General features: G+C 40.9%; 1 protein-coding gene across 8 annotated transcripts in view; it reads right to left on the minus strand.

Annotated features, from left to right (window-relative positions):
- Positions 1-13385, minus strand: part of PHF2 (PHD finger protein 2) — a 239806-nt gene that overhangs the window by 61362 nt on the left and 165059 nt on the right. For all 8 annotated transcript variants that reach the window (XM_073644534.1, XM_073644533.1, XM_073644532.1 and 5 more), the window contains exons 8-11: positions 7218-7305; positions 5785-5891; positions 3496-3587; positions 890-979 (exon numbers count right to left, since the gene is read on the minus strand). In XM_073644534.1, the coding sequence (XP_073500635.1) occupies positions 890-979; positions 3496-3587; positions 5785-5891; positions 7218-7305 (377 nt within the window). The remainder of the gene's footprint in view (positions 1-889; positions 980-3495; positions 3588-5784; positions 5892-7217; positions 7306-13385) is intronic.

Below are 13385 nucleotides of genomic sequence, written 5' to 3' on the forward strand. Positions count from 1 at the left end.
CTGTACTGATCATGTGAAGGGACACTCAGATGCCCAAAAATGTTACAGTACAGTTATCAGATCGCTCTACTTCCAATCACTTGTTCCTATTCAATGACTGCAAGACCAAAAAAATCTTGAGAGTGTGGAACAACGCAAAAAGTTGTATTACAAAACCGTATAACTTTTTATCACACGATAAATAAGCTTTTTGGCCGATAGCACTACGAGTTAACTCTTTACATCCTACCACACACAATTAGTCTGCATTCTATCAATGGGGTTTGTATTTCTGTGGCAGTTTTAATGTGAGATTGCAATAATATCAAACAAAATAAAAGGAAAGGGTTATTCTCATCGTGTTGTTCCCCTTTACCAGTTTCCTGCCCTGGAGAAAGAAGGAGCTGTGGTCTCCTGGATGATTGACAGTTTGGGCCGGCGGCATGGTTAAGGGGTGAGAGGCTGACCTGAACTGTGAGCCTTCTTGCTGCAAGCAGAGGCAGTATCGGAGGGATGTAGGGGGTCTGTCGTTGGCCGGATCCAGCCAAATGAATGAAGAAACAAGTGTGAGGTGCTCATACGTGTGGTGCACATATTAATATTTTCCTAATCTTTACCCAGGGCAAAGAAATGTTAACTACAGCGCTCACAGATTTCTGTACCTGAATCATTTTTGGAGAAATCAATGCACTGCAGAAACTGCCTCTTATAGATACACAGAAAACATATATTTTTCGCCACAGAAATTTCCGCAAAAAGAAAGGTCTTAGCAAAAAATTCTGACCTTCTTACAGTATTTGCAACTAATGTACAAAGTCATCAAGAATTATCACATTTGCTGCTGACATAAAAGAAATTAAAGCTAATTGGGCTGCCAATGTCTCAGCTGTCAGCTGCAGTCAAGACCCACCTCTGTTAACCGTATTTCTTTGGCGAGGTCCTTGATTATCTGGGAGGGTTTGAAATGTTCCGGAAGTTCATCTTCATGTTCTAATAGGGCCTAAAAGACAAAATGGTAATATGTTACCCACTGGAGACACAGCACAAGGCCTCCTGGATATGACGTCTACCACAGATCATGGCAAAGTTATGAATTGCTGGGATTGGGGACTGTCTATACAAAAGATGAAGAGGTGACATGCAGATCCAGATGTCATGGGATTCGGCTCTACTGGCCGGTTCCAGAGGTCGTTGCGTGTCTGCAAGTTTTTGATTTCGAAACTTTCAGTCAAATGCCGATTAGAGTCTCAGCCGTGTCTTTCAACACAACATCACGACATGTGGCAGAAACTCTGGTCGGCACATAATCACAAGTGTGCAAATCGCGTAATTGGGGCCACGTAATGACTGCATAACTGGTAACCGAGCCGAATCCTAAGGATGTGTGCATTACACACCATTAGGATTCGACATACTGCAGCACTTGCCAAAAAATTTCACCAGGGGTGAATGATACCTTTTTGGGAGAGAAACTGGCACCAATCAGACATTTAGGCTTATTTTTCAAATCTAACAATGTTTTAGATGGTAATACCCTTTAAAGTTTTATGGTGGCCATTGGGATTGGCTTAATTTGACAAGGGTGACCCTCGAACTAAGATTGGCTCAATCTCACAAGGGAGATCCTCGGATTGGGATAGGTTCAATCTGACAAGGGTGACCCTTGGATTGGGATTGGTTCAATCTGACAAGGGTGCATTTCTTTGGAGGGCCGCACAGCCCTCCATGTGCTCGCCAGAGGTAGCCTGACTGCCATTAGGTACCGAGATGAGATCCTCAGAACCCTTGTGAGACCATATGCTGGTGCGGTTGGTCCTGGGTTCCTCCTAATGCAGGACAATGCTAGACCTCATGTGGCTGGAGTGTGTCAGCAGTTCCTGCAAGATGAAGGCATTGAAGCTATGGACTGGCCCGCCCGTTCCCCAGACCTGAATCCGATTGAGCACATCTGGGACATCATGTCTTGCTCCATCCACCAACGTCACGTTGCACCACAGACTGTCCAGGAGTTGGCAGATGCTTTAGTCCAGGTCTGGGAGGCGATCCCACAGGAGACCATCTGCAACCTCATCAGGAGCATGCCCAGGCGTTGTAGGGAGGTCATACAGGCACGTGGAGGCCACACACAATACTCAGCCTCATCAGGAGCATGCCCAGGCGTTGTAGTGAGGTCATACAGGCACGTGGAGGCCACACACAATACTGAGCCTCATTTTGACTTGTTTTAACGACATGACATCAAAGTTGGATCAGCCTGTAGTGTGTTTTTCCACTTTAATTTTGGGGGTAACTCCAAATCCAGGCCTCCATTGGTTAATAAATTTGATTTCCATTGATGATTTTTGTGTGATTTTGTTGTCAGCACATTCAACTTTGTACAGAACAAAGTATTCAATGAGAATATTCCATTCATTCAGATCTAGGATGTGTTATTTGAGTGTTCCCTTTATTTTTTTGAGCAGTGTAGATGCCTAACGTTTGCCAGAGAAGATCTAAAATCTTCTCCTGATGAGACAACCCCGTTAACAGGGTTGGTAACTACTTTTTTTTATTGATTGCTTATCCTTCGGATAGGCTATCAATATCCGATCGGTAGGGGAGCACAACAGGCATCGCCAAAAATCAGCTGTTACCGACGTTGGTGAGTGCCAGAAACTCTTGAATCCTGCTGGAACACAGCAGCTCCATTAAAACTATAGTGGCAGTGTTCGGGTACTGATCCAGGCCCTACTCATCTAAGTGGATCTGCAGTATCCGGCCTTGGCCACTATAGTTTTGACGGAGCTGCTGTGTTCCGGAAGCATCCGAGACCTTCCAGCCACCACCAGTAACAGATGATCGGGGGTGGTTCCAGGTGTCATACCACCACCGATTAGATATTGATGACCTATCCCTAGGATATGAAGTAATGGCCAATCACTTTAAGCTTAATTTATATAAATGTTAAATACCCCATTAAATAAGAAAATAAAAGGATGTATGATTATTAGAGCTCATTCACACTACCGTATAACACGGCCGAGTGCTATGATGTTTTATCGGATAGTACACGGCCCAATGTTAACCTATGGAGCAGTGCAGATCTACAATTATTTTCTCATGCTAATTCGGCAGCATGCTTTAAGTGCATCCTATATTCGCATCACGTGCACCCATACAAGTCTATGGGTGCGTGTGAAACATTGGACTGCACTCCGATGTATGCAGGCGGAGACCGTGGGGAAGACGGAGACCGTGGGGAAGACGGAGACCGTGGGGAAGACGGAGACCGTGGGGAAGACGGAGACCGTGGGGAAGACGGAGACCGTGGGGAAGACGGAGACCGTGGGGAAGACGGAGACAATGGGGAAGACGGAGAAGATGGAGAAATTACGTTTTCCATCTTCTCCGCACCTGTGCTGTGAGTCTCTCTCAAGTGTCATTAGAATAATCGTTCTGATTCTCTCACATGAAAGAATCGACACCAGCGTGAGCGAGCCCTTAGAGTGATACTTACGGGTTACAGAGAAAACTTACATGTTTTTTCGTCCATGATCTAAAGGCTCCATTCAGTATTTTGGCCCCTTGCACAAGGTGAGGCGCTGGCTGCTTCCCCGACTTATGTAATGCTGGAGAAATACAACACAAGGGATGATTTAGTGCAAGTTCTGGCACACAGACATCAAAGGATCAGTCTGGAAATGATCCATAATCAAACTCAAAGTCAAAGGGAGAAATTCTGAAAAGTTTCTACAACCATTTTAGTGTTTTCAGTACCCCAAGATACTTCTCAGCCAGCAACACTGATATATCTTTGCCCCCCAGTTAGAGACTATGGTGTATGGGGGCTGTTAGCAGGAGGTGTAAATCCTGTAGGATGACATTGTCCAGATGGTGCATGGGATGTATCTAGCTCAGTGATTGAAATCATGAAAACATTAGTATTTTTTTTTTTTTTTTTTAAAAACAAACAATGTACAGTGCATTGTGAAAGTATTTGGCCCCCTTAAACTTTTCTACCTTTTACCACATTTTTGGCTTCAAACATAAAGATATAAAATTCTAATTTTTTGGGGAAGAATCAACAAGTGGGACACAATCGTGAAGTGGAACGAAATTTATTGGACATTTTAAACTTAAAAAATAAAAACTGAAAATGGGGCGTGCAATATTATTAGGACCCTTTACTTTCAGTGCAGAAGTTCAGCGAGGATCTCTGAATGATCCAATGTTCTCCTAAATGACTGGTAATGATAAATAGGATCCACCTGTGTGTAATCAAGTCTCTGTATAAATGCACCTGCTCTGTGATAGTCTCAGGGTTCTGTTTCAAGTGCAGAGAGCATCATGAAGACCAAGGAACAAACCAGGCAGGTCCGAGATACTGTTGTGGCGAAGTTTAAAGCCGGATTTGGATACAAAAAGATTTCCCAAGTTTTAAACATCTCAAGGAGCACTGTGCAAGCGATCATATTGAAATGGAGGGAGTATCAGACCACTGCAAATCTACCAAGACCCGGCCGTCCCTCTAAACTTTCATCTCGAACAAGGAGAAGACTGATCAGAGATGCAGCCAAAAGGCCCATGATCACTCTGGATGAACTGCAGAGATCTACAGCTGAGGTGGGAGAGTCTGTCCATAGGACAACAATCAGCCGTACACTGCACAAATCTGGCCTTTATGGAAGAATGGCAAGAAGAAAGCCATTTCTCAAAGATATCCATAAAAAGTCTCGTTTGAAGTTTGCTACAAGCCATGTGGGAGACACACCAAACATGTGGAATAAGGTGCTCTGGTCAGATGAAGCCAAAATCAAACTTTTTGGCCACAATGCAAAACGATATGCTTGGCGTAAAAGCAACACAGCTCATCACCCTCAAAACACCATCCCCACTGTCAAACATGGTGGTGGCAGCATCATGGTTTGGGCCTGCTTTTCTTCAGAAGGGACAGGGAAGATGGTTAAAATTGATGGGAAGATGGACAGAGCCAAATACAGGACCATTCTGGAAGAAAACCTGTTGGAGTCTGCAAAAGACCTGAGACTGGGACGAAGATTTATCTTCCAACAAGACAATGATCCCAAACATAAAGCAAAATCTACAATGGAATGGTTCAAAAATAAACGTATCCAGGTGTTAGAATGGCCAAGTCAAAGTCCAGACCTGAATCCAATCGAGAATCTGTGGAAAGAGCTGAAAACTGATGTTCACAAACGCCCTCCATCCAACCTCAATGAGCTCGAGCTGTTTTGCAAGGAAGAATGGGCAAGAATTTCAGCCTCTCGATGTGCAAAACTGATAGAGACATACCCCAAGCGACTTGCAGCTGTAATCGCAGCAAAAGGTGGCGCGACAAAGTATTAACTCAAGGGGGCTGAATAATATTGCACGCCCCACTTTTCAGTTTTTAATTTTTTTAAAAAGTTTAAAATATCCAATAAATTTCGTTCCACTTCACGATTGTGCCCCACTTGTTGTTGATTCTTCCCAAAAAAATTTGAATTTTATATCTTTATGTTTGAAGCCAGAAATGTGGCAAAAGGTAGAAAAGTTCAAGGGGGCCAAATACTTTCACAAGGGGCTGTATATTGTTTATATTGTGTAGAAACATTTGGGCATTTTGTGTTTTTTTGGAAACTAAATTTTGGACATTCTGATAGTGAAACAACAAGGTTGATAACGCCCAACAATTAAGCTGTCACCAGGCCAGTCAATGGTTGGAAGGAATAGAAGTGGAGCGATTTATGGTATAGTTTTCCTTTTCCTTTAATTACAGCCTTGTGCAGTGAATGGCGTTTTTCGGGAATAATCTATTTTGCATACCTTTGAACTTCTCGAGTAGGTGTCTTCCCACGTACCAACAGGCCGTCTCATAGTTCGGGAACTGCGTTAGGCTGACAATCTTCAGTCTCTTTTCTACCTCGTATGCTCTGTGGGATTGGTGATGGCAAACGAAAAAAAACAAAAACAAATACAATATGGTCATATGGGCTTTTAAAAAATGCTGTGCAGCTTATATCTTTTCAACGTATTTTAATAAAGGGTTATTCTCAAGTTTGCAAGATTTGACTTTTGCAATCTACTTGTTATAAATTACTGCCCATTGCTTAGGTTACCGACCACAGCTGCAGTTTATCAGCAGTGGCCGATCACCCAGGCAAGGAGATCAGCTGTCTGCAACAAAGCCTATAAGTGCCGTTATGAAACTGACCAATCTATGGATCTGGCCACCTACGACGCCCCTGCGCTCCTCCGATGCTGCAGAGGTAAAGCTGCAGAAAATAGCACGACAATGCTGCAGGTCCAAACTGTCAATCATTCAGGAGTGCACCGCCTACCAGCAAGCAGGAAGCTGGAGGGCAGGGGAGCAGTATGCTCCTGAAGAAAGAAGATGCAAAAACTCCTTTAAAGTGGGTTATCTAAATTTTGTAAATGAATGGCGTATCATAACGACAGGTAGTCTATAGGGAGTCAACACAGGCTACAGATCACCTGACAAACGCGCTTTTTTGCTCCTTGGTCGGGTGATTGGCAGCTAGTATCGACTCCACGATTATTGTTAAGCGAGCATTCTCAGGAAAGGTGTAAATACTCTCTGCAGCGCATTATCCTGTGTAAACAAGACATGTGCCGCCGAGAACACTGGCAGCGTCTGCTCACCGAGTGATGCAGAACTAATCATTCTGTGTGCAGCCGGCCTGTGTACACAGGATATTACATGGCCGGTATAGATCATGTATTTTAATACCGCAGAGTTGGCTAATGTAAATGCACCTTTGTTCGCAATAATACCGCACAGCTGGCATTTAACTATTGGCAGAATGATCACTCAGCTGACCGCCATCTCTTCCGGCTAAACCCGAGTGTTCCCGTGTCCTCCATAAAAGCCGCTGAAGACTCTACTGGCAGCGACTTATCTCGACACCAAACATCTCTACCTTCAGATCAGCGCCAATCGTGGGATATGCCACATGGTAACAACTTTTAAAAAGTTGGTGTCTATCAGGGAAAAATCGCCTGTCCCAAGTGACCCTGCTGTTGGCCCTGACACCTGCATGTATGCTAAAAGCAGACAATTCGCCACGTAAAAGACACACGATCAAGAGCAAAAATAGAGGAGAATGTTTTAGGTGACTCTCCCTCCAGAAGATGTGTCTGATTACACAGGGATCAGGGGGAATGCAAAAAATGACTTTTTCCCAATTCCATTTTTATTCATCCAGGATTTTCGTTTTTTAAGTGTAGTTGGATTATACCTCATCTGCATTTCCACGCTCATGCTGTGAAGAAAGTGACCGGAAAATGCTAAACAGTCCACGGGGGTTAATGTTGCGTAGATCCACCCTACAAGGAAAACAGAGGATTTCTTTAGTAAGTATGTAATGAAATCGATCACATTAATCAGTATATACTGTATATTCTCCCCGAGGGGGGAATCCGACCAAGCATGGACGCAGCATTACCAAAGTATTCCCCCTAAACACTGGAGAAAATCCCACATAATCCAGTCCGCAGACCGTGACATGTAAGCACTGAGCCATAGCGCCGCCGCCGGTGCAAACGGACGGCTCTGTCCACAATGTGCACAACTAATCTTAAAGACTCAAAAACAAGATCAGAATTGCGGTGGGGTTTTTTATTCCCCCCAGGTCATTTCATATGGATAATTTTCCAATTGTTCTGTACATTACATGGTAACACGAATGACGTCTTTCTAAACAACATCTCGTCCACCAAACAGAAGCCCTGAAATGGCTGTGTCAACGGGGAAAGGCAAAGAAAAATAATAAGAAAGCTCTTGGAATAAGGAGAGAAAAAAAATAATCGCCCAGTCATTAAGGGGTTAACGAGGTTGTCGCAAATGTCAAATTATCATGATATGTGACAACTCACTGATCGCTTGGGGGCCCACCAATAGGGCCCCTCAATAATCCTGAGAATGGGGCTCTGAAATGCCTGAATAAAATGGAGAGGTGGCCACAGATCTATTCATCATCTATGGGACTGTACCTGGCTATCTGCAGCAATCCCATACACAATGACTGTAGCACATCTATTCATCATCTATGGGACTGTACCTGGCAATCTGCAGCAATCCCATACACAATGAATGTGTAGCACATCTATTCATCATCTATAGGACTGTACCTATCAATTTCTGGTATATATTTTTCACTGCTTGTGTGATCTGTCCTGAAAACTGCATTATATCTCCATGCAATGCTCTGCAGCCTATCAATTTCTGGTATATATTTTTCACTGCTTGTGTGATCTGTCCTGAAAACTGCATTATATCTCCATGCAATGCTCTGCAGCCTATCAATTTCTGGTATATATTTTTCACTGCTTGTGTGATCTGTCCTGAAAACTGCATTATATCTCCATGCAATGCTCTGCAGCCTATCAATTTCTGGTATATATTTTTCACTGCTTGTGTGATCTGTCCTGAAAACTGCATTATATCTCCATGCAATGCTCTGCAGCCTATCAATTTCTGGTATATATTTTTTCACTCCTAGCTTTTTTATTCCATGATACTTAAAGGTCATCACACTTACTTTAAGAGTTTTTGATCCATGCCGAGTTTACTAGTCTGTTTTTTTTTTTTCCCCTGCACTTTATGGTCTCCTGTTGTCTTTTAAGCTAGTGATTGATTGTTAATGAGTTAAATCTGTGCAGATCTAAGCAGATACGTCCCTATATATTGAGACTTAGTTAAGGGGAGGCATTTATGCGGGGGCATTTATGCATATAGCATTTATGCATACTTTATCGAAGTGCCATAATTTAGCAAAGTGCCCTGGCAGTTAGAAAATGGCATTGCTAATATTCATCTTTCTTCTCTTCTTACAGGTATATATTTTTCACTGCTTGTGTGATCTGTCCTGAAAACTGCATTATATCTCCATGCAATGCTCTGCAGCCTATCAATTTCTGGTATATATTTTTCACTGCTTGTGTGATCTGTCCTGAAAACTGCATTATATCTCCATGCAATGCTCTGCAGCCTATCAATTTCTGGTATATATTTTTCACTGCTTGTGTGATCTGTCCTGAAAACTGCATTATATCTCCATGCAATGCCCTGCAGCCTATCAATTTCTGGTATATATTTTTTCACTCCTAGCTTTTTTATTCCATGATACTTAAAGGTCATCACACTTACTTTAAGAGTTTTTGATCCATGCCGAGTTTACTAGTCTGTTTTTTTTTTTTCCCCTGCACTTTATGGTCTCCTGTTGTCTTTTAAGCTAGTGATTGATTGTTAATGAGTTAAATCTGTGCAGATCTAAGCAGATACGTCCCTATATATTGAGACTTAGTTAAGGGGAGGCATTTATGCGGGGGCATTTATGCATATAGCATTTATGCATACTTTATCGAAGTGCCATAATTTAGCAAAGTGCCCTGGCAGTTAGAAAATGGCATTGCTAATATTCATCTTTCTTCTCTTCTTACAGGTATATATTTTTCACTGCTTGTGTGATCTGTCCTGAAAACTGCATTATATCTCCATGCAATGCTCTGCAGCCTATCAATTTCTGGTATATATTTTTCACTGCTTGTGTGATCTGTCCTGAAAACTGCATTATATCTCCATGCAATGCTCTGCAGCCTATCAATTTCTGGTATATATTTTTCACTGCTTGTGTGATCTGTCCTGAAAACTGCATTATATCTCCATGCAATGCTCTGCAGCCTATCAATTTCTGGTATATATTTTTTCACTCCTAGCTTTTTTATTCCATGATACTTAAAGGTCATCACACTTACTTTAAGAGTTTTTGATCCATGCCGAGTTTACTAGTCTGTTTTTTTTTTTTCCCCTGCACTTTATGGTCTCCTGTTGTCTTTTAAGCTAGTGATTGATTGTTAATGAGTTAAATCTGTGCAGATCTAAGCAGATACGTCCCTATATATTGAGACTTAGTTAAGGGGAGGCATTTATGCGGGGGCATTTATGCATATAGCATTTATGCATACTTTATCGAAGTGCCATAATTTAGCAAAGTGCCCTGGCAGTTAGAAAATGGCATTGCTAATATTCATCTTTCTTCTCTTCTTACAGGTATATATTTTTCACTGCTTGTGTGATCTGTCCTGAAAACTGCATTATATCTCCATGCAATGCTCTGCAGCCTATCAATTTCTGGTATATATTTTTCACTGCTTGTGTGATCTGTCCTGAAAACTGCATTATATCTCCATGCAATGCTCTGCAGCCTATCAATTTCTGGTATATATTTTTCACTGCTTGTGTGATCTGTCCTGAAAACTGCATTATATCTCCATGCAATGCTCTGCAGCCTATCAATTTCTGGTATATATTTTTTCACTCCTAGCTTTTTTATTCCATGATACTTAAAGGTCATCACACTTACTTTAAGAGTTTTTGATCCATGCCGAGTTTACTAGTCTGTTTTTTTTTTTTCCCCTGCACTTTATGGTCTCCTGTTGTCTTTTAAGCTAGTGATTGATTGTTAATGAGTTAAATCTGTGCAGATCTAAGCAGATACGTCCCTATATATTGAGACTTAGTTAAGGGGAGGCATTTATGCGGGGGCATTTATGCATATAGCATTTATGCATACTTTATCGAAGTGCCATAATTTAGCAAAGTGCCCTGGCAGTTAGAAAATGGCATTGCTAATATTCATCTTTCTTCTCTTCTTACAGGTATATATTTTTCACTGCTTGTGTGATCTGTCCTGAAAACTGCATTATATCTCCATGCAATGCTCTGCAGCCTATCAATTTCTGGTATATATTTTTCACTGCTTGTGTGATCTGTCCTGAAAACTGCATTATATCTCCATGCAATGCTCTGCAGCCTATCAATTTCTGGTATATATTTTTCACTGCTTGTGTGATCTGTCCTGAAAACTGCATTATATCTCCATGCAATGCTCTGCAGCCTATCAATTTCTGGTATATATTTTTTCACTCCTAGCTTTTTTATTCCATGATACTTAAAGGTCATCACACTTACTTTAAGAGTTTTTGATCCATGCCGAGTTTACTAGTCTGTTTTTTTTTTTTCCCCTGCACTTTATGGTCTCCTGTTGTCTTTTAAGCTAGTGATTGATTGTTAATGAGTTAAATCTGTGCAGATCTAAGCAGATACGTCCCTATATATTGAGACTTAGTTAAGGGGAGGCATTTATGCGGGGGCATTTATGCATATAGCATTTATGCATACTTTATCGAAGTGCCATAATTTAGCAAAGTGCCCTGGCAGTTAGAAAATGGCATTGCTAATATTCATCTTTCTTCTCTTCTTACAGGTATATATTTTTCACTGCTTGTGTGATCTGTCCTGAAAACTGCATTATATCTCCATGCAATGCTCTGCAGCCTATCAATTTCTGGTATATATTTTTCACTGCTTGTGTGATCTGTCCTGAAAACTGCATTATATCTCCATGCAATGCTCTGCAGCCTATCAATTTCTGGTATATATTTTTCACTGCTTGTGTGATCTGTCCTGAAAACTGCATTATATCTCCATGCAATGCTCTGCAGCCTATCAATTTCTGGTATATATTTTTTCACTCCTAGCTTTTTTATTCCATGATACTTAAAGGTCATCACACTTACTTTAAGAGTTTTTGATCCATGCCGAGTTTACTAGTCTGTTTTTTTTTTTTTCCCCTGCACTTTATGGTCTCCTGTTGTCTTTTAAGCTAGTGATTGATTGTTAATGAGTTAAATCTGTGCAGATCTAAGCAGATACGTCCCTATATATTGAGACTTAGTTAAGGGGAGGCATTTATGCGGGGGCATTTATGCATATAGCATTTATGCATACTTTATCGAAGTGCCATAATTTAGCAAAGTGCCCTGGCAGTTAGAAAATGGCATTGCTAATATTCATCTTTCTTCTCTTCTTACAGGTATATATTTTTCACTGCTTGTGTGATCTGTCCTGAAAACTGCATTATATCTCCATGCAATGCTCTGCAGCCTATCAATTTCTGGTATATATTTTTCACTGCTTGTGTGATCTGTCCTGAAAACTGCATTATATCTCCATGCAATGCTCTGCAGCCTATCAATTTCTGGTATATATTTTTCACTGCTTGTGTGATCTGTCCTGAAAACTGCATTATATCTCCATGCAATGCTCTGCAGCCTATCAATTTCTGGTATATATTTTTTCACTCCTAGCTTTTTTATTCCATGATACTTAAAGGTCATCACACTTACTTTAAGAGTTTTTGATCCATGCCGAGTTTACTAGTCTGTTTTTTTTTTTTCCCCTGCACTTTATGGTCTCCTGTTGTCTTTTAAGCTAGTGATTGATTGTTAATGAGTTAAATCTGTGCAGATCTAAGCAGATACGTCCCTATATATTGAGACTTAGTTAAGGGGAGGCATTTATGCGGGGGCATTTATGCATATAGCATTTATGCATACTTTATCGAAGTGCCATAATTTAGCAAAGTGCCCTGGCAGTTAGAAAATGGCATTGCTAATATTCATCTTTCTTCTCTTCTTACAGGTATATATTTTTCACTGCTTGTGTGATCTGTCCTGAAAACTGCATTATATCTCCATGCAATGCTCTGCAGCCTATCAATTTCTGGTATATATTTTTCACTGCTTGTGTGATCTGTCCTGAAAACTGCATTATATCTCCATGCAATGCTCTGCAGCCTATCAATTTCTGGTATATATTTTTCACTGCTTGTGTGATCTGTCCTGAAAACTGCATTATATCTCCATGCAATGCTCTGCAGCCTATCAATTTCTGGTATATATTTTTTCACTCCTAGCTTTTTTATTCCATGATACTTAAAGGTCATCACACTTACTTTAAGAGTTTTTGATCCATGCCGAGTTTACTAGTCTGTTTTTTTTTTTTCCCCTGCACTTTATGGTCTCCTGTTGTCTTTTAAGCTAGTGATTGATTGTTAATGAGTTAAATCTGTGCAGATCTAAGCAGATACGTCCCTATATATTGAGACTTAGTTAAGGGGAGGCATTTATGCGGGGGCATTTATGCATATAGCATTTATGCATACTTTATCGAAGTGCCATAATTTAGCAAAGTGCCCTGGCAGTTAGAAAATGGCATTGCTAATATTCATCTTTCTTCTCTTCTTACAGGTATATATTTTTCACTGCTTGTGTGATCTGTCCTGAAAACTGCATTATATCTCCATGCAATGCTCTGCAGCCTATCAATTTCTGGTATATATTTTTCACTGCTTGTGTGATCTGTCCTGAAAACTGCATTATATCTCCATGCAATGCTCTGCAGCCTATCAATTTCTGGTATATATTTTTCACTGCTTGTGTGATCTGTCCTGAAAACTGCATTATATCTCCATGCAATGCTCTGCAGCCTATCAATTTCTGGTATATATTTTTTCACTCCTAGCTTTTTTATTCCATGATACTTAAAGGTCATCACACTTACT

Source organism: Phyllobates terribilis, unplaced genomic scaffold (assembly GCF_046119375.1).
Source record: "Phyllobates terribilis strain yellow unplaced genomic scaffold, ASM4611937v1 Scaffold_8__6_contigs__length_399053987, whole genome shotgun sequence".
Classification (NCBI taxonomy): Eukaryota; Metazoa; Chordata; class Amphibia; order Anura; family Dendrobatidae; genus Phyllobates; species Phyllobates terribilis.